Source organism: Aulonocara sp. 'chitande type north' Nkhata Bay, linkage group LG15, assembly GCF_057382095.1.
Source record: "Aulonocara sp. 'chitande type north' Nkhata Bay isolate Kocher_YH1m ecotype deep benthic linkage group LG15, A_spYH_male_GT1.1, whole genome shotgun sequence".
NCBI classification, from domain to species: Eukaryota; Metazoa; Chordata; class Actinopteri; order Cichliformes; family Cichlidae; genus Aulonocara; species Aulonocara sp. 'chitande type north' Nkhata Bay.
Window position 1 is genome coordinate 26527007 of NC_141358.1, and position 22703 is coordinate 26549709.

The following is a 22703-nucleotide window of genomic DNA, read 5'->3' on the forward strand; positions in this document are numbered from 1 at the left end:
AACTTCAGACGGGCCTGGACATGCACTGGCTTCAGCAGCGGAACACGTCTGGCACTGCGGGATTTGATTCCCTGCCGTTGTAGTGTGTTACTGATGGTGACCTTTGTTACTTTGGTCCCAGCTCTCTGCAGGTCATTCACCAGGTCCCCCCGTGTGGTTCTGGGATCTTTGCTCACCGTTCTCATGATCATTTTGACCCCACGGGATGAGATCTTGCGTGGAGCCCCAGATCGTGGGAGATTATCAGTGGTCTTGTATGTCTTCCATTTTCTGATGATTGCTCCCACAGTTGATTTTTTCACACCAAGCTGCATGCCTATTGTAGATTCACTCTTCCCAGTCTGGTGCAGGTCTACAATACTTTTCCTGGTGTCCTTCGAAAGCTCTTTGGTCTTGGCCATGGCGGAGTTTGGAGTCTGACTGTTTGAGGCTGTGGACAGGTGTCTTTTATACAGATGATGAGTTCAAACAGGTGCCATTCATACAGGTAACGAGTGGGGGACAGAAAAGCGTCTTACAGAAGACGTTACAGGTCTGTGAGAGCCAGAGATTTTCCATGTTTGAGGTGACCAAATACTTATTTTCCACCCTGATTTACGAATAAATTCTTTACAAATCCTACCATGTGAATTCATGGATTTTTTTTTCACATTCTGTCTCTCACAGTTGAAGTGTACCTCTGGTGCAAATTACTGACCTCTGTCATCATTTTAAGTGGGGGAACTGACTAAATACTTTTTTGCCCCACTGTATGTTTGTTGTAAACCCAACACATACTGACTAACAGACTCTGGATGTTCTCTTATGATCATACTAGTCTGTGACTGTGAGCTTGCATGTGCTTTCAGTTTCTATCTGCTCTGCAGTTCTGTGTGGAGTACAGATGTACTGGGACTGTTTGTCTGTGTTCAACTACCATCAGTAGACTGCAAATAGAGTACAAATAAATTCTAAAGAGGCTTCAGTGCCATCTTGTCTTTTGCTTAAAGATTTTAGTTTAATTACATGTTTGAAGACACTGTGGCCGTGCAGGCTACAAGCTGAATGTTCCCGCTTCCCACAGTGCTCATTATGTGAAACGCTGCCCGTATCCGTTCTTTCTTCCATGGTGGTGAAGTGTTCACTTCCTCTGCACAGAGCTTGCGATTTGCTTGCTCCTTTTATCAGCAGTTTTGGGGAAACCCGACCAAAAGCATCTTTGTGGCACACAGTAAATGATCTGGCTCGCAGATGTTCGGATTGTCCTCGTTAATCTCCTTATGAAGATGCTTTACTGCTTTTTGGTTAAACTCACAGAAAGACAGCGAGACAGCTTCCTCCATACCCGACCCAAGAGAGGATAGATATGAAGACAGAGAAAAACTGGGGCCCACCTTTTGTAGCTCTGTTGTTTTCCTGTTCAGTTTTCACTGATTTGATCCAAGTGACCTCAGAATCGACTGCAGGCAACTCCCCAGCAATTCATTCCAAAGCAAATACGCAGAAAATATTATCTGCCAGTAGTAGGGAAGCTGAAAACAGTGCTCATTTGGGATTAAAGTAATAGATGGAGGACAGAAATATTATACACATTTTCTTTATCTCAGTGTCCTCTTTCAGGATCTCCTGCTACAGTTTAATACACCATTGCAGGACTCCCACATTTGCACCTGGATGCTGGTGAGCACAGCCACAGCCTCCCAGTGTTGGGGATCATGATGTATGAATCTGCACATAAGATGGCCAAAGTTTGAAGTCTTCTTCATGCAAGAAGCCTCTCCACAAATTTCGGTATTTCCAGTGTTTTTAGCTGTCCTTTGGAAAAAGATGAATGTGTCCATGGGCTTTGAAAGCAAAGCAGCGATCTGGGATTTGAATAAAGTTGAAAAATTCATTTCTTGTGAGCGAAGAAGACCTTCAGGGAAAAGTGTTTATCAAAACCACAAAAGACAGACATGTGGAACATTATTGCATTGTTTGTGTCTCATTTATCTGGACATATGGAGGAAGACGGTCACATGACATGCTGCTGAGTTACATATATTTTTACCATTTTTAGTCACTTATGTTTTTAATTTCAACATGAATTTGGAGCATTTCTTATATTTGAAGCAGTTTGGCCTGATCTCCCGTGAATTGTTTCCATACAGCTAAACCTGATTCTGAATTATGTTTCACAAAAACGTAGCTAGCAGTTAAAAAGACGGATGATGTCTGCTTAGGTGGTGAAGGATATCACAAGCTTCTCACAGAGGACGCTAAGGTTCAGTTCTGGTGCAAAATCACAATTTCTTCCAAGCCAAGATCTTTTTTTTGGGTCTCCTGCTCGACGAGTGTTACCCCAAATAAAATGTACATAATTATGTTTTTAAAAGAACGATCGGTATGAAAGATATTACAAGCCATTTTTATAAAATCACAGCAAAGCATGTAATAGAAACACCAGTCCATGGTGTCAGTTTCACACTTTGCCTCTCCAAAGCTTCAAATAGACATGTTTCAGTTGTGGTACCAGCAGGGGGAGATAATATATTCAAAGCAGTCACCGAGGAAGACGTGATGTATAGTGATGTACCAAGTACCACTGATTTCCTTTCCAATCTGATACCAAGTAAAATTCAGGGTGGTATCAACAATACTGCTCCAATACCGATACTTTGTACAAAACCTTAATGTGTTATTGTATTTCAAATTACAGCTTCAGGATGATTACAGGACATCAGACTACTTGTTCGTACTGTTTAATATTGAAGAATTATCATATAGAAATAAAAAACCTGAATTGTTAATTGACGCTGTTTGAACACGTATATCTTGTCATTTAACATGCATATATTTGCCTGGACATTTCAACAAAAACATTCAACATTCACACTTACCCTCATTCACAGTAGTGCTGTGCCACACTACAAATTTTAGTATTGATCCAATACCAAGTAAATACAGGGCCACTATTGCTGATATCAGTACCAATAATTTTAAGTTATTCAGGCAGCTAATTGGGGGAGAGTAGCGTGCCATAACTTATCAATTTACAAATTCTGAACACATTTCAGGGGAATAATGGAGTTTGATATAATCTTTATTTCACCAGGAAGTGAAACACCTGAGAATTAAACATTTTTAGCACTACTATGGAGTGGCTCATACTGATAGTGGTTTACATGTGAGAGACAGACAGCCTTGTCAGTATTGGGTGGTGGTCTTAATTAAAGGGTCCTCCCGTGTAATGAAGGGAAGACTTCACCTGCTGGGCAGCCTGTATAGGCAGGTTTTCTCTCACGATGTCTCAGGCACCCAGCTTTGTTTTATTCCTACTTTGGTTTGATTGTGTTATAGTCATCTGTAACTGAAGTCACATCCTGATAGCATGTAGTTTTTATTTCCTAGTAAATTTGCTGACAAACTGTTGTTGTGTGGCTCTCCCTTCTTTGGCCCTGAATGAGCCCGCCATAACATGAAACTGGAGGAGACACAAGTCCCTTGTTGTTTTAGGAAGATCATACACCATAATAATCTGCTCACACAGATATGCAGAGCCGCTTGGTACCCCTGCTATGCCCCCTATGAATAATGGAGCTCGAGTATCCTAGTAGCACAAAGCAGGACCCTGCCCGGGTCTGGATCAGAACATGCTTGTCTGGTTGCTGCTTAGCAGACTCTGCAGTAAGATTTTTAATCCTGCTTCTTTCATCACACGTGTCCTTCTGGGGAAATTAAGCTAATGTGCAAGTACCGTAAGCTTTGTTTCTGAGGGCCTACAGTGGGTGAGGTGTGAGAAAATGGCCTTACTGCTCAGTAGATCTAAGAACTCAATAAACATTTTCCTGATAAGTTTAAAGTTGCTAGTTTGAATCTATCCATCCATTCTCTTCTGCTAATCCTTATCAGGGTAAAAAAAACAGACAGACAGCTGGTCACACTCACATTCACACCTATGGACAATTTTGAATCATTGGTTGACCTTACCCCACTGATTGTCTCTGGACTGTGTGAGGAATAAAAAACGAGTTTAAAGTTCCCATGCTAATTAAAATGAGGGGAAAGCAGGACGCTCTCTGGGTCAGGCTTGCCCGTCTGATTGATGAGTAACAACATAGAGTGTGACATGTTGTTTCTCAGTCATGTTCGGCATCTGGTTTAAAAAAAGTTCAGGGGGTGGAAGCCAGAGTTGAGAATTCACCCCACTACTCGCTTAATTTATGACCTCAGTGAACAGTTTCCTTTTGTGTTCCTGGTTTCAAATGATCGCTGCAGGTCACCGTGGCTACATCTGTCTTTTTTATAGTCTGTGACTTTGTGCATCATTAGCTGAGTGGGCACTGACTAACAGGCTGTCATCGTGTCTGCAGCCTAAAACTTTTAAATGCTTCTGTGTGACAGATGCCTCAGAAACTGGCAAATATGTTAACTCTTCACTACATAGAGAACAGAGGACAGCTACAGCAAACAAGGAAATGAACCCCTGTGTCTGTAATATTTTATTGCCATCAGATGAACTGTCATTGTGGCAGATTAGCTCTTTTTCAACCAAGACTTAAACACTTAAAAGTTCAGGTCTACAGTTTTCACTCAGTGTCTCCAGGCAGGTTTTACTCCAGCTGCTGGTGGGATAATAATTCAGTGAGGGTGAAGGAATATTGCAAAAGGGGCAGGATGACAACTATACATGTATGCATGTGTTGCCCCACACAGATAAAGACGTGTGTGCCTAAAATAGCAAGCTGGGCTGTTCCACACATGTAGAGCACTCTGTGAGGAGATCCCAGGGAGGCGAGCGTCACAATTCAGCTTACACAAAGAAAAAAAGAGGCGAGAAGATGAAAGAGACTAGTGAGGGACGCGGCAAGCATGAGAGCATGACATGGCTGAACCACAGGAGGAGGAGGCTGTGATTAATGACATTCAAGCTGTGAAGGTGTCTCAGTGCAGAGCCAGCCTCCCCGTTGTATCCTCCTCCTCCTCTCGCAGTCACTTCTCTCCATCTGTTTTGATGCAGCTCATAACAGATCGTCACATTATCCTCCCTCCGTCTGGAAACCGCAGCAGCCTTGGGATTAAACCCAGCACCACACTCCTCTCAGTGCTGCACCTGGGAGGCAGCTGTACACAGCGCGTTACCTGACTGGACATTTGAAACAAACCCTCGGAGCCCATTCTTCGTCTTCTTAGGTGCTCACTGGAAACACTTAGGTTAGGTTTTGATTCAGCAGGAGCCTCTGCTCTGCTGCTTCAGCTCCTCCAGCTGCTGCGAGGAACTTTACGAGGAGCCAAGGTGCTTTTGCTCCTTTGATTTCTCACCTGGATGCTGAGGAGATCAACAGGATGGACCTCACCTACATTTGTCTCCTCTTCACGGCTCTAATGTTGATCCAGCACAGCGAAGGTAAACCCGTTTTTATATCTGTCCAATTAGATGTTTGTTACTAGATGGGTGGGATGTAAGGACTCTGTTTACATGGTATAATTTACATGATCCTCTTAAAAGACAATGCATCACTAAGCAAATTAAGGAATATGTTATTCTTTGAGATCTAAGTATTTCTCCAGACGCTGATAAATTTTTATTCCCCTTTCAGGACTCAGTTTGATTTTATTAGCCAGTGAGTTAATAAACAGGTTTGTGGACTACCATGGCAACTTGTTAATTTTGGAGCCCTGAAATTAATAAAAGGTAGAAAAGAGTTATCAAGCTTACAAAAATAATAAACAAAAGTGGTTAAATAAAAAATAATGACCTTTTTCTGTATCTCTTACATAAATACTGCTCATTTTTAATACCGTCACAGCTTCTGCAAATCAAGTATCAAAAATCGATTAGGAATATTTAAACAGTGTTTGAGATGTCAATAAATTATGAATTTATTCATTTTCATGAAGGAAAAATCCACAGCACTACACGCTATTTTTCATGACATGAAAGCACTGCAACCTCAATATTTTAATGTTCACATTATTCATATTTTAATTGAAAGCAGAAACAACATCAGGACTGTGAGGCTGTATAATGAGATCTGCAGCTAGGCGCTCTGCTCTCTGGTTTCCACAGTCGAGCTCATCGTGACATTTTATTATTCAAAAAGCAATCAGAGGTCACGTAGCGTGTAAGGACTCCCTCTGTTGTCGCTTTCTAGCTCTTGGATGATGAAGTTTTACAGTGTCAGTGTCACGGCACCCTGTGACCTGTATATAATCATACCCTTGCTCTTTCAGCAAATTCCTGTGTTGAAGGTCCTACGAACAGATAGCTGTGGAAGGCCGCCTCACACTTCAAACATGATAGAGGTCAAATTTAAAAAGAATATGTCTAATTCAGGCTAAAAATGTCAAAAGTGCATTTATACTTCTCTCACTCTTCAATGTTGATGAAACTGGAACTAAAAGTAACTTTCCAACGTCACCATCTTCCAACACAGGATTGCTTTGTGTTTTAAAACGGCTGGTCTGGTTATAGTAAAACACCGCCAAATGTGATCTTTTCTGGGACCAAAACACCAATGAGAATAATACTGGAATAAACTGTAGGTTCAAAATACGAAACCCCAGTGAGCAGCATCACGATGGTTTCACCTTTCTTTGCATATTGTCGACTTGCTTCAGGTCTTTGAAGTTGCCGGGCTTTCATTCATGCACAGCACTCTTAAGGACCCACCACAGCATTAGAGTCAGGTTGCGGTCTGGACTTTGGATCATTGCAGACCTTGGGTCATTGCATTACCTCAGTACTTTTCTTTTTCAGACATTCTGTTGGAGATTTGCTGCTGTGCTTGGGATCACTGTCTGTTTTAGGCCAAGCTTTAGTCCAAACTTTAGGCCTCACACTGACTCTAGAATACATTGCTATGTAGGTAAGTTCACAGTGGATTCAATGACTGCAAAGTGCCTGTTGCTGCAAATCAAGATCAAACTGTCACCCTTCTACCACCATGCTTCACAGTTAGTGCTCTCCAAGCAAAGTACTTTCTTTTACAGAAGAGCCTTTCTCCTGGGAACCCTTATAAATAAGCCATACCTGTTCACTCTTTCTCAGTTCAGAGAGCTGTTCACTTGGAGGTGGCTGTAGCTCAGATCACCCTCTAATTGGAAGGTTAGTGGTTCGATCCCTGTCTGCTCGAGTCTGCATGCCAAATATCTTTGGGTAATGACTAGGGATGGGTATCGTTTAGGTTTTATCCGATACCGGTGCCAAATCGGTACTTTTGAAACGGTGCCGGTGCTCAAACGGTGCTCAAACCGGTGCTTAAAGAATGGAGAACACAAACTTTGTCCAAAAACCTCACATGTTCAGCTGGTTTTTGTAAAAATATAACAATGTTAGCCTTTTCTGCAGCTATGGGGCATATATGGTATCACTCTTGGATGGAAGCAGTGCTTAAACAATGGAAAAAACACAAACTTTGTCCTAAACCTCTCATGTTTAACTGTTTTCCACTTTTTCTTTGGTCATTTTAGCCTTTTTAGCCAGGGTGAAGGGAGTATCTGCCATCAAACAAGAGGACAGCCGCATGTAGCTATGATGATGTTTGCTAGTTCACCTTACATGCATTAATGTAATAACGTGGTTAGCCTACTCAACGTAAATTAGCTACTCACGCAGAGAAGAACGGCTGCTGCCACCATCATCCGTCATCATTTCTGCTACACTGGCAGGGCTAGGGGCCAGGACTCTCCTCTTCGTGTTTTTGGGGGATGTTGCATAACAGGCAACCCACCCGCAGTAGATGTGCTCGTGTGAGGTCTCGCAGCAAGCTATCAAATACGGCGCATTTCTGGGCTTTTAAAAAAAACGCTATGCGTCGCCAGGTGTTTCATCGGATTTGAGGTGTTACCTCCTTTGACAGTATCACAGTATCAACTTAAAGCACTTGTTGCTGCTGAGTTTGCATATTTTGCTGTGAAGTACAGCCAGACTTTTGACCGCTTCGCCTTGGACATTTTTAATCTGTAGCTCTGCTCTAACAGAACGTACGTACCTGGCCCCGCCTACTATCCTCGGAAACGTAAAATGATTGGCTAGAATCTAAAGTGTATCACAGCTCAGGAAAAAAAAGCACCGAAATAAAGCACCGAAATGTGCGCTGCTTTTCGGTCTGGTTACTACCGTTTATGTCAGAACCGGTGCCATCATGGCACCGGACACCGGTACCCATCCCTAGTAATAACCCCAGGTTTCCTGCACTGGAGTTTGAATGATAGATAGGTAGACAGACAGATAGATAGCACGTAGTTAGGGAATACATAGAAGATGTTTTCGTGTGAATGAGGCAAGCCATATAAAGTGCTCTGAGTAGAGGAGTGCTGTATAAGACACCAATATTAAATAAATTCTAACAGCTGATCAAGCTTAAATGTGCTGCTGTTGTTTAACGCGACATCCGCTGGTTTCCTCTTTCTGGCGCAAAGTGGGCAATAAACAAACGAGAGAGAAAAGCCGATCAGCTGATCATTGATCAGTTTCATGATCATGTTCATTGAAGTAGAAACAGGAGAGGGAGGGCAAAGAATGAGCGAAGAAGAGGCAGCTGTGCAGCGTAAAGACAGAATAACTCCAGCTTTGTGTCTTTTTCCATCCTAGCTGAAGTCCGGGACAAACTGTGTTCCTTTTCAGCTCAATACAAAATGCGTAATATTTTCTCTGAATACCGGACGATTCCAGTTTTTACAGGACGGTTGGCAACTCTAATAACTAACCTTATGAATAAAATAAAGTTCACTATCAGTAACATCATAGCACCCACCCAGCTGTATAGAAACTCCGTCATGCTAGCTAGTACGCAGTAAGAGTTATTGTAACTGACTGTAAAAAGTCAGCACAACGAAAATAAACTCCACCTAAACTTGGTTTATATCTGACCCAGATAGACTGCAGGTCATTACTTCTTACCTGAAGTTCAGTTCACCTGACACTCGGACCGGCGGCCGCCTCGGGTCTCTCCTCCTCCTGCCTCCCCTTTCTCTCATCCTCCTGCTGTCCTCCACCACTTGCTAATGTTACTGAATCTGTGGAAGCTCCGCGATAGCCACCACCAAACAACTGAGTTATTTTTACACACCGGCCAGCATCTGGCCAATCCACCACCTTTCATTGTTTATACCGTTACCAAAAAAAATAAAAAAATCATTGGCCCATAAAAATGAAAAATCACCATAGACGGGTAAGATGGGACGATTTAGTCTGTGAAGCTGAGTTTGAGCCACACAGAAATCCAACCATGAACACAAAACGACCTCTTGTAGCCTCCAGCTAACATACCTGAGGGCTGCTGAGGAAATAAGTCTTACAGCTGTACATGTTAAGGACTGTGCGGTAAAACCCTTTTCATTGAAAATTAATTCTTTTTCAAATGACTGATGAGTCAAGTAAAACTGTGGATTTAATGAAAGCTGGTATAATCTGGTCTTTAGCTGAGTTTGGGTAACAATGCCTGGTTTAGGTGTTCTTCAGACTGTTAGCACATTCAATCCCCAGATATCTTTGTGAAGCAGCTAATAAAATGTTTTCAGAAACCTTGATGGTAAGGCCCTCACAGAAGGAAGAAGTAATTTTAAAAAATACAAAAGGACATTATTTCACATTAGCCCGAGGTATAGTTTGAGCCTGCCAGGAACTTTAAAAATCGAAGCAGGCTGGGATATTTAACTTTTTGAATAGGTCTACCTGCAGAACTGGATTGTGGATCTTTCATTTCTAAAACCAGGGCTGTGTTGTGTTTTCATACTCCTAAATTTCCTGCACAAGTCTAAACCAGGCTTTCTATTATAGAAGAGTCATTTACAAAGAAAGCTTTGTAGGCTTGATAAAGGTGCCTACAAAGTGAATAAAAATTCATTAATTATTTTAATATACAAATATTGAATTGAAACACTGGCAAAAAAATCATGGTTTGTCAAACAGACTCATTTCATGGTGCAGGCGATGAAGGACAAACACATTATCGGGTGTTTTAAAGAGTTATTTGTGATTTGAACTCATTTAAACTTTTGAAACACCACAGACATAAAGTGGAATAACCAGTCTAGGTAGCAGCAGACCAGTGACCCCTCTGTTCTCAAAGATAACATTCCTGGTTTGGTCTTTAGGTTTGTTGGCTTGAACCACACGCAGTGCTTACAATGGCTTACAGAGCCGATCTTCTCAAAAGAATTTACAAGCATAACAAATTTAAATCATACTTTATGCTCATTCTTGCATGATGAATTTATATTTGTGATAATAAAAATGTTGTCACATGTACAGTACGTGTCAAAGAAGCCTGACACCAAGTCTAATTTAGCATGCCACAGGCCAGCCAGCTGAAGTACAGCTGGGCACATTTATGTGTAATCCTGGTAAGAACAGGATTTGGTGCAGCATTACAGTATGACCCTCTTGGTGTTGCTGAATGAAAACCCACATCCTCAGGTAGATCTTAAAGGTTAAGGGACGGGGTGGCTACTTGCAGTTGCAAGTTTTCTTTTACATTTACACACCACAAGCTAGAGCTAACCGTTGTAATCATTTCGAGCAGTGTGCAGTTAAAAGGAAAATATAAATGGAAGTTGGCTGAACATCTTCTCTATGAAACAAGAATTACTGAGGTTTGTCATAAAGTGTGAGCACATTCTGAGAAACACCAGCGTTCTTCCTGTTTCTACATCAGTTGAAATCGTCATTATGAAATAGTACTTGTGGTTTCGGGTGTCCTGACCAACACTCAATCTACTCATTTCCTCTTGTTCAGCAGTGTGCATGCTCATTACTGTCACAGGGTACTACTTATGACTGAGGTGAGGCGAGGAGCTGCCTTTTCCATGAAATATTTAGCATACTGAATTACTGGGTACATGCTACCTCCATCATCTTAAACAAATATAGTTTGGGTAGAGTCTTTGTTAGCGTGAGGACCTCCACCTTCCCGTTGGTCTTAATCTGTGCTGCGTGTTTTGTATTTGTCTATCACAGCCAGACATCTGAGCCTTATTAGGGATTGCTGGAGAAAGCAGCACTTTGAAATCACAAGACAACACCACAGCCTGTCACGGCTGGCGGAGGGAGCCGTGTGGTGTGGAGGAAAAGGAGGACCCAAGATGCAGCAAACTGATGATACGAGTGATGTTTTATTTACAAAGGTGGTGGTGACAAAAACAGGCAACGTTTGTAAAACGAGTACTTTACAAACGGAAACCTAAACTGGGAGAAACTAAATAGCAAACCTGAGACCGTACAAAGGGGGTGCGGGGCAGAGGGACGCAGAGACAGGACACCATGGACCGCAGATGAATGCAGAGATACGCAGAAATACACGGATGAGTGCAGACGAGCCGACAACGAACACAGACCGACACCCACTAAATATACACACACAAGGTAATCAGGTAATCACACACAGGAGGGAAGAACAGCTGAACCTAATACACCTGGGGACCGGAGGAGACAAGCTGAACACAATAACAGACACAGACCTTCAGAACAGAACAGGAAATCCAGAACACGAGCCTTCAAAATAAAACAGGAAACAGACTGATGTACAACACAACACGGGGACATGAACAGAGCACCAAGGACAGACACAGGTAGGGCTGACAATACACCAAACTTCAGGTTAACCCTAACTAATACAGATCAGAAAAAACGCAAAACGCTGGGTCAACGACCCAGGACCATGACACAGCCTTTGTCTTCGAGCACTGAGGACACTAAATAAAACCTAACAGCCTGTATAACAACAGAAACAGCCTGAGCTGGTTGAAAATGTGCAGATGGGTGGTAATTTGAAAGAAAAACTACAACCCTGACCCTTACAGTTTGAGCCCTACTTTTCTGTTCCTGTCCATTTTTCCTTATAGTGAGACTGGTCACTGCAAATCAATGCAAAGTAATAACTCATATCACCTTTCTCTCCTGGGATAATGATGCCCCAGTCCACTAAATGATTAGATTAGGAAGAAATGTTTGGACTTGTACCCTGGGCACTCACCGGATTTCAGGCCAGCTGACTTTAGAATGAAACAAATGAAGTAAAAGAATTTGGAAGAATGGTGTTGGTGTCTCCAACAGAGATCAGCAGATTTGGACAGTCAGTAGCTAAGAGCAGATCAACTGTTCTGGTAGCAAGGGCACAACACTTTACTAAAATATTTGGGAATTTTTAAAAAATTTATTTTTTCATTTATTTTATTCATTTTACTAATCCTTGAACACAATCTTCATGCCACTATGTAACCCTCGTTTACATTTCCTATCCCAAATATTTTGGAATGAAACAAGCCATCAGCTGTCAAACAGCTGTTTGGTAAAAAGCTTAAAAATCTACAAAGACAATCTTCAAAAAGTCACAAATCTCTAATGTTTTGGCAAATAACATGAAAGGGTTAATTTCTCCGTCAAACTGCAACCTGTGCGTCAACACAAGGATAAAGTCAGGCTACCTTCTGGAGCTCAGGTGTCATCATAATCACTAACTTGACGCTCGCCGTTCTTCGCTCTGTGCTCACCTGTGCTCAGTCGGGAGGTCAGAAGGTCTCTGACAAAGCAACATGTCCAGGGTGGACGTCAGAGTTTCATCAGGGATGGTTGATGGAAAGTGTATTTTGTTTTTAAACTCTCAAGTGTAATTTTATTCTGCCTTTCGTGACATAAAACTGGAGACACTGGGGCTTCAACGGCCCCAAATTAGGCTGGGAGTTTACTCTGGCTTTAATGTTGGCCTCAGTACATTTTTATAATCTCCGAACGTTGTGCCCGCCAAGGGTAGAATGTTCAGAGACAATGCCCAAGAGTGCGCTCAAACTAAATACAGTGTTTTACTTCTTACACAAAACCACTGCATACCTTCTGTTTCTTTTCAAGTGTTTATGAATGCTGAAGAATTCAAAGGACTGAATGTTACAGTCTTTTCCTGGCTGAGAGGTTTGTACCTGTGCACTGACTTCTGCCAGTCCAAACAACCAGCTCGTGGATTAGCAGCTGATCCATGTGTATATTGTCAAATATTGTCAAACCCCGCGGAGCCTACCAGACCCTCTCATAACAGGGGCAAGAAATTAAACTTTGGCTCAGCAGTCCGCACACGATGCAGGACCCTGAACAGGGGGTTTGCCTCTTGGTATTTCCCATGATTTTATTTTTGTTCTTAAGCCAAAGATGCAAAATAGCACACGAGCTTGCATGAATACTTGCACATGTATGTAAAGTATGCAGGTTCATATGCACAGGCATGTGGATACCTGTGCTAAAGGATCACAAAATACTAAATGCAAATTATGGGAAAGGAAATGTGCATCACACTGAGAGCTGCTTAAAGGACTGAAAGGGTGCCAAATACAGAGACGAAATCATAAGGTCCAGGAAAAGTTTAAATGTTTACATCCATAAAGTGTAATTCACTGCCTGTGGCAAGGAAACAATAAAGAACCAACTTTCAGCTTGAAGTCTGATATCACTCATGCTCCTATAGAGAACAAGACTGGCAAATATCCAAGTAAGATTTCAGGGACAGTGCTTCCCCCATAGTGTGTGTAAAATTTATTATGCCGAGCTCAAGATCAGTCTGATATGTTGTTGTTCTTCTTCTTATTATTAGTATTATTATCATTATTATTATAACTAGTAGTAGTAGTATTGTTCTGGCATTCATTAAGAGCATCACGTTCATGGTCTCTTTTGTATTGTATTTGTGTTACTTTTATCTGTCACAGCTGCTTTGAAATGTTCCCTGATATGCAAACGACTGATGGATCTGAATTATCGATTCAAATGTTTGCTAAGACTGATATTAAGATTCTCAAAGCTCACATTATGATGTTTTAGTGGCAGAAAGCATCAGTTTGCAACTCAGGTTCTGGAAATGACACTAACCAGACAAGAACCGAACCCAAGGTGCTGACTGAACATTTTGGCACCTTGTTCCACACAGTGAGCTCTGCAGGAAGAATAAACTCAAAGTGGTGTTGCGTGACTTTTGTGATACATGATGTGACTTCTTACCCAGCTCGTGAATTAAATTGTCTTTTCATTTTACTTTTGTTCTCTATGACACGTTCCTCTTAGATATTTTCTGCTTGTGACTGAATTAACACGAGAAGCTCTGATGCCCACCCAGTTTTTGTTCGTTTATTTCTGGCACAGTTAGATGCTTAGCTCTCATTGGCTTCTGCCCAAGACAAACAAAACCTGAAACTTGAAGGCTTGAAAAACATCTGGAATCAACTAAAGATGCTCAGCCTAAGCAGACTTAGCAGTCCCTGTATTTCCTCTGTCTCTGCAGGTTTGTGAGCATTGTAATTAACACAAACGTCTTTGGGACTGTGCACCAACCCAGTGTGAGTGTGAGTGATCCATTGAGTGTCTACCATCAGTCAATATCAGACCCCTAACTATAACCCTTAGGTGGCCTAAAATTGCCCCAGGAGGTTGTCCTTACCTCATTCAGCAGAGGTCATTTTGTCTTTATGATATAGTCATAAAATCTTGGCCTTTGTCATACAAAAAGGAGTATTTAATTAAATAAGGTGATAAGTTCAAAGAAGGCTGCGATGATAAAATAAAAATGATAAATGATATTTCAATTTTCTTCTTGACAGATCTCAGCCCTGAAATCAAAACGTTAGTGAGGATGAAGCGAAAGGCACCGACAGGTGGTGGCACTGAAAAGTTCACTTTTTTTTCCCCCGACAAACTTGAGGATTCGCGATACGCTCAGTGCTGCAAACATCTGCACGCTGCACTCTGTCATTATTAGTATTATTCTATCCTTTCTGCAGACCGCTCAATCAGTGCCCATGTCTCCGATTTTGCAGTAATTACAACAAGCTGCTTCTTTTGTCTTCAGTCAGATGTCTTAACTTAATCAGAGGTTTACAGGACAAATGAGCGATGGAGACATCTCCCTGTTCAAAAGATGCAAACCAGCGAGGCTGGTTGCATCTGTACATCAATCTTTGATGCTGTACATACACATAAAACATGTGTATTATATATTCTGTTAAAGAATATAAAAGCAATGATGGAGAAACTCGAGCCACCGCACAGCTGGGTGCCACGTGTTCAAACTGAGAGAGGCAAGGTCGACGTTGATGCCAGTTTGTTTTTTTTCTGGCATATTTCTGGCCTTTGGACTCGACATCAGTGCTCCAAAGTGACATTTTGGAAGCAACACTCACTCAGTCATCCTCTGGCACAGCCTCGGAAAAGATGAATAATAATGACTAAATAGGAATATGATAATTCAATATCACAAAATGTGAAACTGGTTAGTGTCATATTGTCTTTTTAGCTTTCGATGCAAATGAGTGGCCTTTCAAGCAGTTGAAAGTCTTTATTGAGGAATTTAGTTTTGATGACAGAGATTTAACCTGACAAATCTCTGAAGTCATCTGAGAGACAGCATTATTTGACTGTTTCCTCATGCAGGCCAGGATTGAAACCTCTAAGCTGCTTGTCTAACCTCGTCTATGTACAGTACGTAAAGGTCACACTCAAGCATGTGTGTTTTTAGGAGGAAATGTGAGGACCATGGATAAAAAGTGTGAAATCTCCATGCCAAATGGATTCAAGCCTCAGTATCGAGAAAGTCCCTCAGTTCAGGTGAGTTGGACTTGGCTGCCCGAGAAGTAACTGTGCAAACCAGTTTGGAAAATGTGTTTGTTTAATGTGCCTTCCTGCTGCAAAACTCCAGATGCAGAAACACTGAGACGTGAAGTTTCCCAAAAACTTTTAACCGAAGCAGAACTGATTTTTTATTTTACCTTGACTAATAACTAATAATAAATATAATTCCTGGTGTACTTGCACCAGCTTCAGTTACATAAAGAGGAAGGACACTTTACAGGTCATTTTTCTTCTGTCAGATTAACAGTTGTTTTTATCTTTAAACAAAGATTCAGTTTTTTATTTGACATTCTTGCTTTGACTGAAACTCCGCTGATCACGCCTCAGCTCAGTTTCTACCAACCAGTAAGGTGATGTGAAACATCTGTGGTGTCGACCCCACTGTGAGGTCAGGAAGTCTGGATCAAGCCTGAAGTGCTATTAGGAAGTTGAAGCTAAGCTGGGATTAAAATCATTTTACATTTTGTAGAGTTTTCTTGTCAAGGCATTTTATTCACATTCAGTGTTTCAATCAGTCCGAAGGTTTCCTCTTAAAGAAAGTTATCACAGATCCTTTTCAGAATATACTTTGGCATTACCACAAAGACCGTGGGTTAAAAATAAGATCCGAGCACTGTGAAGTAAAGCAGAACAGGAGATCCATTATCCTCTTCATCGTGTTGTGTCTGATATCGTAATGATGTCTGGCAGAAAGCTGCTGTGCTGACAGATGTGTCTGTCTGGCACTGAAGCATTCAGGTGTGCAAAAACACACACATAACTTCGACATGACGTTGCAAACAGCAGCAGGTAGCTTTGTGTGGTTCCCGGTCTGTACTTGCCTAAATAAAACCTCCTCACTCCTCCATGACAGCACCCTGCTGCCCAGAATATACAAAATGCTCTGTATCAGTGCAAAGTGCATGCATATGTGTTAAAAATGTGACGCAAAATTAGATTTGAGCGTAGGCGGGCTAGGCTCAGTCTCAGATACAGAGCAAGAAGTTTTGGCATCTGGAATCTGCCACTTAAAAAGAGCCATTTAATGTTGCCTTTTATTGGAGGTTTTCCGTGCTGGTTTACCTCCGGGTAGTCCCAGAAAATCCTGGAGAGATTATAAATCTCAGCATCCCCCAAAAGTATTTTGAAAATGTTGCTTGAGAAGTGTTTTACTGGGATGCTTATTGTAGTAAAAGGGCCTCCACTGACTGGTGTGTCTGAGAATGCTCATCCTGCTGATGACGGCTGGGGTTAGTTGAAATTAGAGATGGACCAATCCGATGTTACGTATCGGTATCGGTCCGATACTGACCTAAATTACTGGATCGGATATCGGAGAAAAATAAAAAATGTAATCCGATCCATTAAATATCACGAAAGCACCTCACAAAACTTGCAACACGCCGTAACTCACCTCAGAACGTTAGCACGTCGGAGCAGTATGCATCACGTGATAGAGCGGCTGTGGCATGCGGGACCTGTCGGTGGTCTGGATAGCATGTGGAGCTTCGCTAGCAACCCGGCATTTCATCTCCGACAAAGTTATCCCCGAGAGAAGTAAAGCAAGTGTGTAAGTCCATCTCTGAATGTAAAGCATTCCTGCCTAAAGCTTAACAAGCGACTGCCTCTCCTGCTGCTACTTCAATCATGAAACTGCTTAATGATCAGCTGATCGGCTTTTCTGTTGCGAGTCCGTCTCTCTTGTTTGTTTTTGGCCCACTTTGCACCAGAAAGAGGAAACCAGCGGCTGAACAACAGCAGCACGTTTAAGCTTGATAAGCTGTTGTTAGAATTTATTTAATATTAATTTTTACACCAGGATCTTTTTCTACGTAGCTGACGCTGGTAACTGTGCAGGGGCGGATCTAGCAAAGTTTAGCCAGGGGGGCCGATAGGGCATTAACAGGAAAAAGGGGGCACAAAGACATACTTTTCTTTCTTATTTTCATTTAAAATGTCGAGCTTTTAATAAATAATTATCTGACACCCAAAGTTTTAATTTGATGTAAAAGGAATAGAAGTCCATTACTGTATATAGTATTTTAGTGAGGACTCGAGCAGCAGAGTTCTGAATGAGCTGTAGTTGTCTGACTGATTTTTTAGGTAGACCTGTAAAGATGCTGTTACAGTAATCAAGCCTACTAAAGATGAATGCATGGACTAGTTTTTCCAGGTCCTGTTGAGACATCAGATCTTTTATCCTTGATATATTCTTGAGGTGATAGTAAGCTGACTTTGTTATTGTCTTAATGTGTTTTTCTAAGTTTAGGTCTGCATCCATCACTACACCCAAATTTCTCGCCTGGTTTGTGGTTTTTAGATGTATAGATTGAAGTTCTCTGGTGACCTGTAATCGTTTTTCTTTGGTGCCAAAGACTATTACCTCAGTTTTGTTTTTGTTTAGCTGGAGAAAATTGTGGCACAACCAGTCATTGATTTCCTCAATGCATTTACCAAGAGCCTGTACAGGGCCTCGGTCTCCTGGTGACATTGTGATATATATTTGTGTGTCATCTGCATAGCTGTGATAGTTTATTTTGTTGTTGTTTATAATCTGTGCCAGTGGGAGCATGTAGATGTTAAACAGAAGGGGTCCCAAGATGGAACCTTGGGGAACTCCACATGTGATACTTGTCTGCTCAGATGTGAAGTTACCTATTGATACAAAGTATTTCCTGTTTTCTACGTATGTTTTGAACCAGTTTAGTACAGTTCCTGAAAGACCTGTCCAGTTCCCCAGTCGTTTGAGTAATATGTTGTGGTCAACTGTATCAAATGCTGCACTGAGATCCAGTAAAACTAGGACTGACATTTTTCCACTGTCTGTATTCAGACATATGTCATTAAACACTTTGGTCAGAGCGGTTTCAGTGCTGTGGTTCTGTCTAAAACCTGACTGGAAGGCATCGTAGCAATTATTCTGTTTTAAGAAGTAACTGAGCTGTTGAGAAACTGCTTTTTCAATGATCTTACGGGAGATTTGAGATTGGCCTGTAGTTGTTCATTTGTGTCTTGTCAAGATTGTCCTTTTTCAGTATAGGTTTGATTACAGCAGTTTTTAGTGATTCTGGAAACACACCTGATAATAAAGAAAAGTTGACGATCTGTAACAGGTCTGACTCTAAAGTCTTTGAGACCTTTTTGAAAAAACTTGTTGGCAGGACATCTAAACAGCAGGAGGAGGAGTTCAGTTGACCTAAGATGTCCTCCAGGTCTTTGCTGTTAATAGGTTGAAACTGTTTCATGGTGTTTAAACAGTTTTTTGGTGGACACAGTACATATCCTGGATCTGCTGTTGATGTACCAATTGCTTGTCTAATTTTTTGGATTTTTTCAGTGAAGAATTTGGCAAAGTCATTGCAGGCCATGGTCGAATGAAGTTCAGCTGCCACTGACACAGGGGGGTTTGTTAGCCTGTCAACTGTAGAAAATAAGACCCGAGCATTATGGCTGTTTTTAGTGATGATGTCAGAGAAGTAGGACCTCCTTGCATTCCTCAGTTGTAAATTATAATTGTGAAGTTTCTCTTTATAAATGTCATAATGAACCTGGAGGTTTGTTTTTCTCCATCTGCGCTCAGCTTTCCTACACTCTCTTTTTTCATTTTTCACCAGTGTGGAGTTTCTCCATGGAGACTTTTTCCTTCCAGAGATAACCTTCACCTTAATGGGAGCAATAGTGTCCATTACATTTAACATGTTAGCATTGAAGCTATTGACGAGCTCATTGACTGACCCTCTGGACAGGTCAGGTGTTAATGGGAAGACCTGGTTAAAAATTGCACTACTGTCTTCAGTTATACACCGTTTTGTGATCACTGTTGTTGATATATTTGTGTGGGCTGAGATTTTGCTTTCAAAGAAAACACAGTAATGATCAGACAGACCCACATCAGACACAGTAACCTTTGAAATGCTCAGGCCTTTGGAGATCAGTAGGTCAAGAGTGTGTCCTCTATTATGTGTGGCCTCTGTTACATGCTGAGTCAGCCCAAAGTTGCCCAGAGTGTTACTCAGGTCTTTAGTCCCTTTGTCCTGAGGGTTGTCCACATGAATGTTAAAATCCCCAGCAATAATTACACAGTCAAAATCAACACAGATCACAGACAGCAGTTCACTGAGGTCATTAAAAAAGTCTGTGCAGTATTTGGGAGGCCTGTAAACATTAAGAAACACAACTTTGGATGGGGCCTTCAGCTGTAAAGCCACATATTCAAAAGACTGAAAACTTCCAGGAGATAGCTGCTTACATTGAAATGATTCAGGACCAAAATACATCAATGACCTCCTGACCCAGTATGAACCATCCAGATCCCTCAGGTCATCTGGATCCGGTCTTTTATCAGTTCCCAGAGTCAGAACTAGACACGGAGAAGCTGCATTCAGCTTTTATGCTCCTTATATCTGGAACAAACTCCCAGAAAGCCTCAGATCAGCTGAAACACTCAGTTTATTTAAATCCAGGTTGAAGACTCACCTGTTCTCAGCTGCATTTGAATAAAGCACCAAATCCACACTTTAAGCTTAAATTTCAAAACTTACATTTAACTACTGATTTTATCTACTGTTCTGATTTTATCTGTTTTGATTTTATATACTGTTGTTTGTTTGTTTGTTTGTTTGTTTGTTTGTTAATTAGTTAGTTAGTTTATTTGCTTGTTTTAATCAATTTTAAATCATGCTTTTTATTTGTTCTTGTTTCTAATGTCTCTGTAAAGCACTTTGAATCACCTTGTTGTTGAATTGTGCTATACAAATAAACTTGCCTTGCCTTGCCTTGCCTATATAGTAACTATTAAGTCTAATATACCCTAGTAAGCTATAGTACTTTTTCCTTTGGGAAGGTACCATCTGTGCAGTCTGCAATTTTGTTGAAGAAAGATGTTGAATCTATTTAATATTTCTTGAGAAATAATTGATTTCTGTGCATTTTTTTTCACACTGCATCAAATTAAGGTTGATTACGTCGATTAAGCATCATGAGGTGGAGGGTGGTTCCCTATTTTTTATTTATTTATTTTTGTTGTTGCTGGGAGTTGGAACCCTATTAGTTAGGTTGCTTAATATTTGTGATTCTCTGGGACACAGCCGGGTGAAGAACAGAGCAACACCTAAGTTTATTGTGAGAAAAGGTGTTATTTTGCTCCCACATGTAAATCGTGTAAATCCCTCTTGGACGCCTAAACGTTCTCCCATGCGCATCGAGAACAAGATCAAAGGCCGTCTGTGGGTTCTGCCTGCTTTATGGGCTCTCTGTGTGTACGTGTGCTTTTAAACATGTGTCTTTGTGTTTGTAAGTCTATGTTCAGGTACAATATTACATGTCATTCATGCTAAGGGAGTTGTGTTAAGTTAAGTGGGAAGGAACAGGGAGTTGTTCCGACGCTCCGGTGACAAAAACAAAGGCAATGACGGCTCTGGCTCTCTTATCGGAAACACACCAGGCCCGTTGGAGGGCATGGTGTCATGTGACTGTAGCTGTGAATGTGCTTTTCTGGGGTGTTGATGAAGACCTTGAGACTATAAAATTGAATAAAGTAATTTCCGACTTTAACAAAGTAAAAGCTGCACACAGACTTTCCTTTGTTGTGCACCCAAGGAAAACCTGTGAGTGAATGAACTAGTTAGGTTAAGAGTAGCTATTTCTACAGGTACTGGATTGATTGCCATGAAATTTCTAAAAGGCATTCATGGCCCCAACAGGCTGGATCTCTTTGTTGATGCATTAACTTATAATCCTGCAGTCGGCTCTACTGCCATGCAAGCCGCTCTTGAAGCTGCTCATGGTGGGTATCTGAACTTTCTTAATGTTTACCGTCTTCACCATCCATCGTTTGTATCCTGTTGATTTATGTTGACATTTCTTATTAGCAGCAAATGAAAATAAAATGAATAATAAACCACCATACAAATTTAAACATTAATATCTGTACCCAGTCTAGATCTTAAAACCAATATTTTCAGTCTCATGTTTTACCAGTTTTCCAATCTGCCCCAGGGCTGGTGATGTGAGCAAACCCTGGCGTTATAGTTTCTGGATATAATAACTGGAAGTATATAGGAATGAAAGTTGGATGCAATGTCCATTTTTTCTTTAGGTCTATGAGAAACTGACCCTACTGCTCAGTTGATACACGGCCCCAGTAAACACTTTCCTGACGTGTCCCAGTGGCCATGCTTATTTAATACATGCTCGTATTTCAGACTAGGGGGCGTATGCTTTTTTGCACTGGACCTGCCCAATGGGTCCTGTTAAAATGACTACAGATTTTATATACAGTCTATTGTTTTTAGGCATTTGCAAATTATCAGTGGCAATTGCACATGCAAGCTCACAGTGTAAGGATCCCACAGTATTCCCACTCTTCCTGTTGATGCTTCACGTCTCTTTGCATTTGAAACACGTACATACCTGTAGGAATTCACGTGCTGTGTAGGCAGTTTTTAATGTATGTTTCCACCTCGAGGTACAACAGATCATCATCAGCAAAAATGTAAAGAAAAGAGACAAAGAGACTGACATGTGGATAAAATATGATTGCTTCTCTCCTCAACACCAGCTTTAGATGAGAACTGCTTCACACGGCTTCTTCATTAATATTGATCTAAACAGAATTGGCAGTAAAAATTTGAATTCTGAACTCAAATCTCAAGTTAATGCAAACATCTCTCATTCATCCACTCATGACAAAGCAGCAGAATCGCTGCATACTTGAGTAGATGATCATTAATAGCCGATAACCCTGCCCTGCCTGTGTGTTCCAGCCCTCTCTGTTTCGAGCTCTGTGCTGGAGGATGGCCCCCCAGTGCAGCTCCCCCATATGGCTCACCGGCGAGAGAAACGCTGCTCCTGCGAGAACCAGAAAGACAAAGAGTGCATTTTTTTCTGTCACATTGGCATCGTCTGGATCAACACCCCGAGGTGAGTCTGCGAGAGAACAAAATTAACCCTTGTGTGGTGTTCGTATTTTTGTTACACAGCCAGTGTTCATGGGTCTGGTGGACCCGCTAGAGTTTTGGCTTTCCAAATTAACACTATCAAACAATTTTATGTTAAATTACTCAACAGATGTTTACTTCATCCCAATTACAAGACATATGAACAGCAAACATGGTTAATTTTTTCCCTTTACCTTTGTTAGATCACATTTATGAAT

The 22703-nt window shown here is 41.3% G+C and overlaps 1 protein-coding gene across 1 annotated transcript in view; it reads left to right on the top strand.

Moving 5' to 3' along the window:
- The first annotated feature begins 4842 nt into the window (after positions 1-4842).
- The window catches only part of LOC147313221 (endothelin-2), a 38013-nt gene continuing 20152 nt past the window's right edge, over positions 4843-22703 (top strand). Inside the window, exons 1-2 of the mRNA XM_086265247.1 lie at positions 4843-5365; positions 22312-22468. Of these exons, the coding sequence (XP_086121373.1) occupies positions 5305-5365; positions 22312-22468 (218 nt within the window). The 5' untranslated portion in view covers positions 4843-5304. The remainder of the gene's footprint in view (positions 5366-22311; positions 22469-22703) is intronic.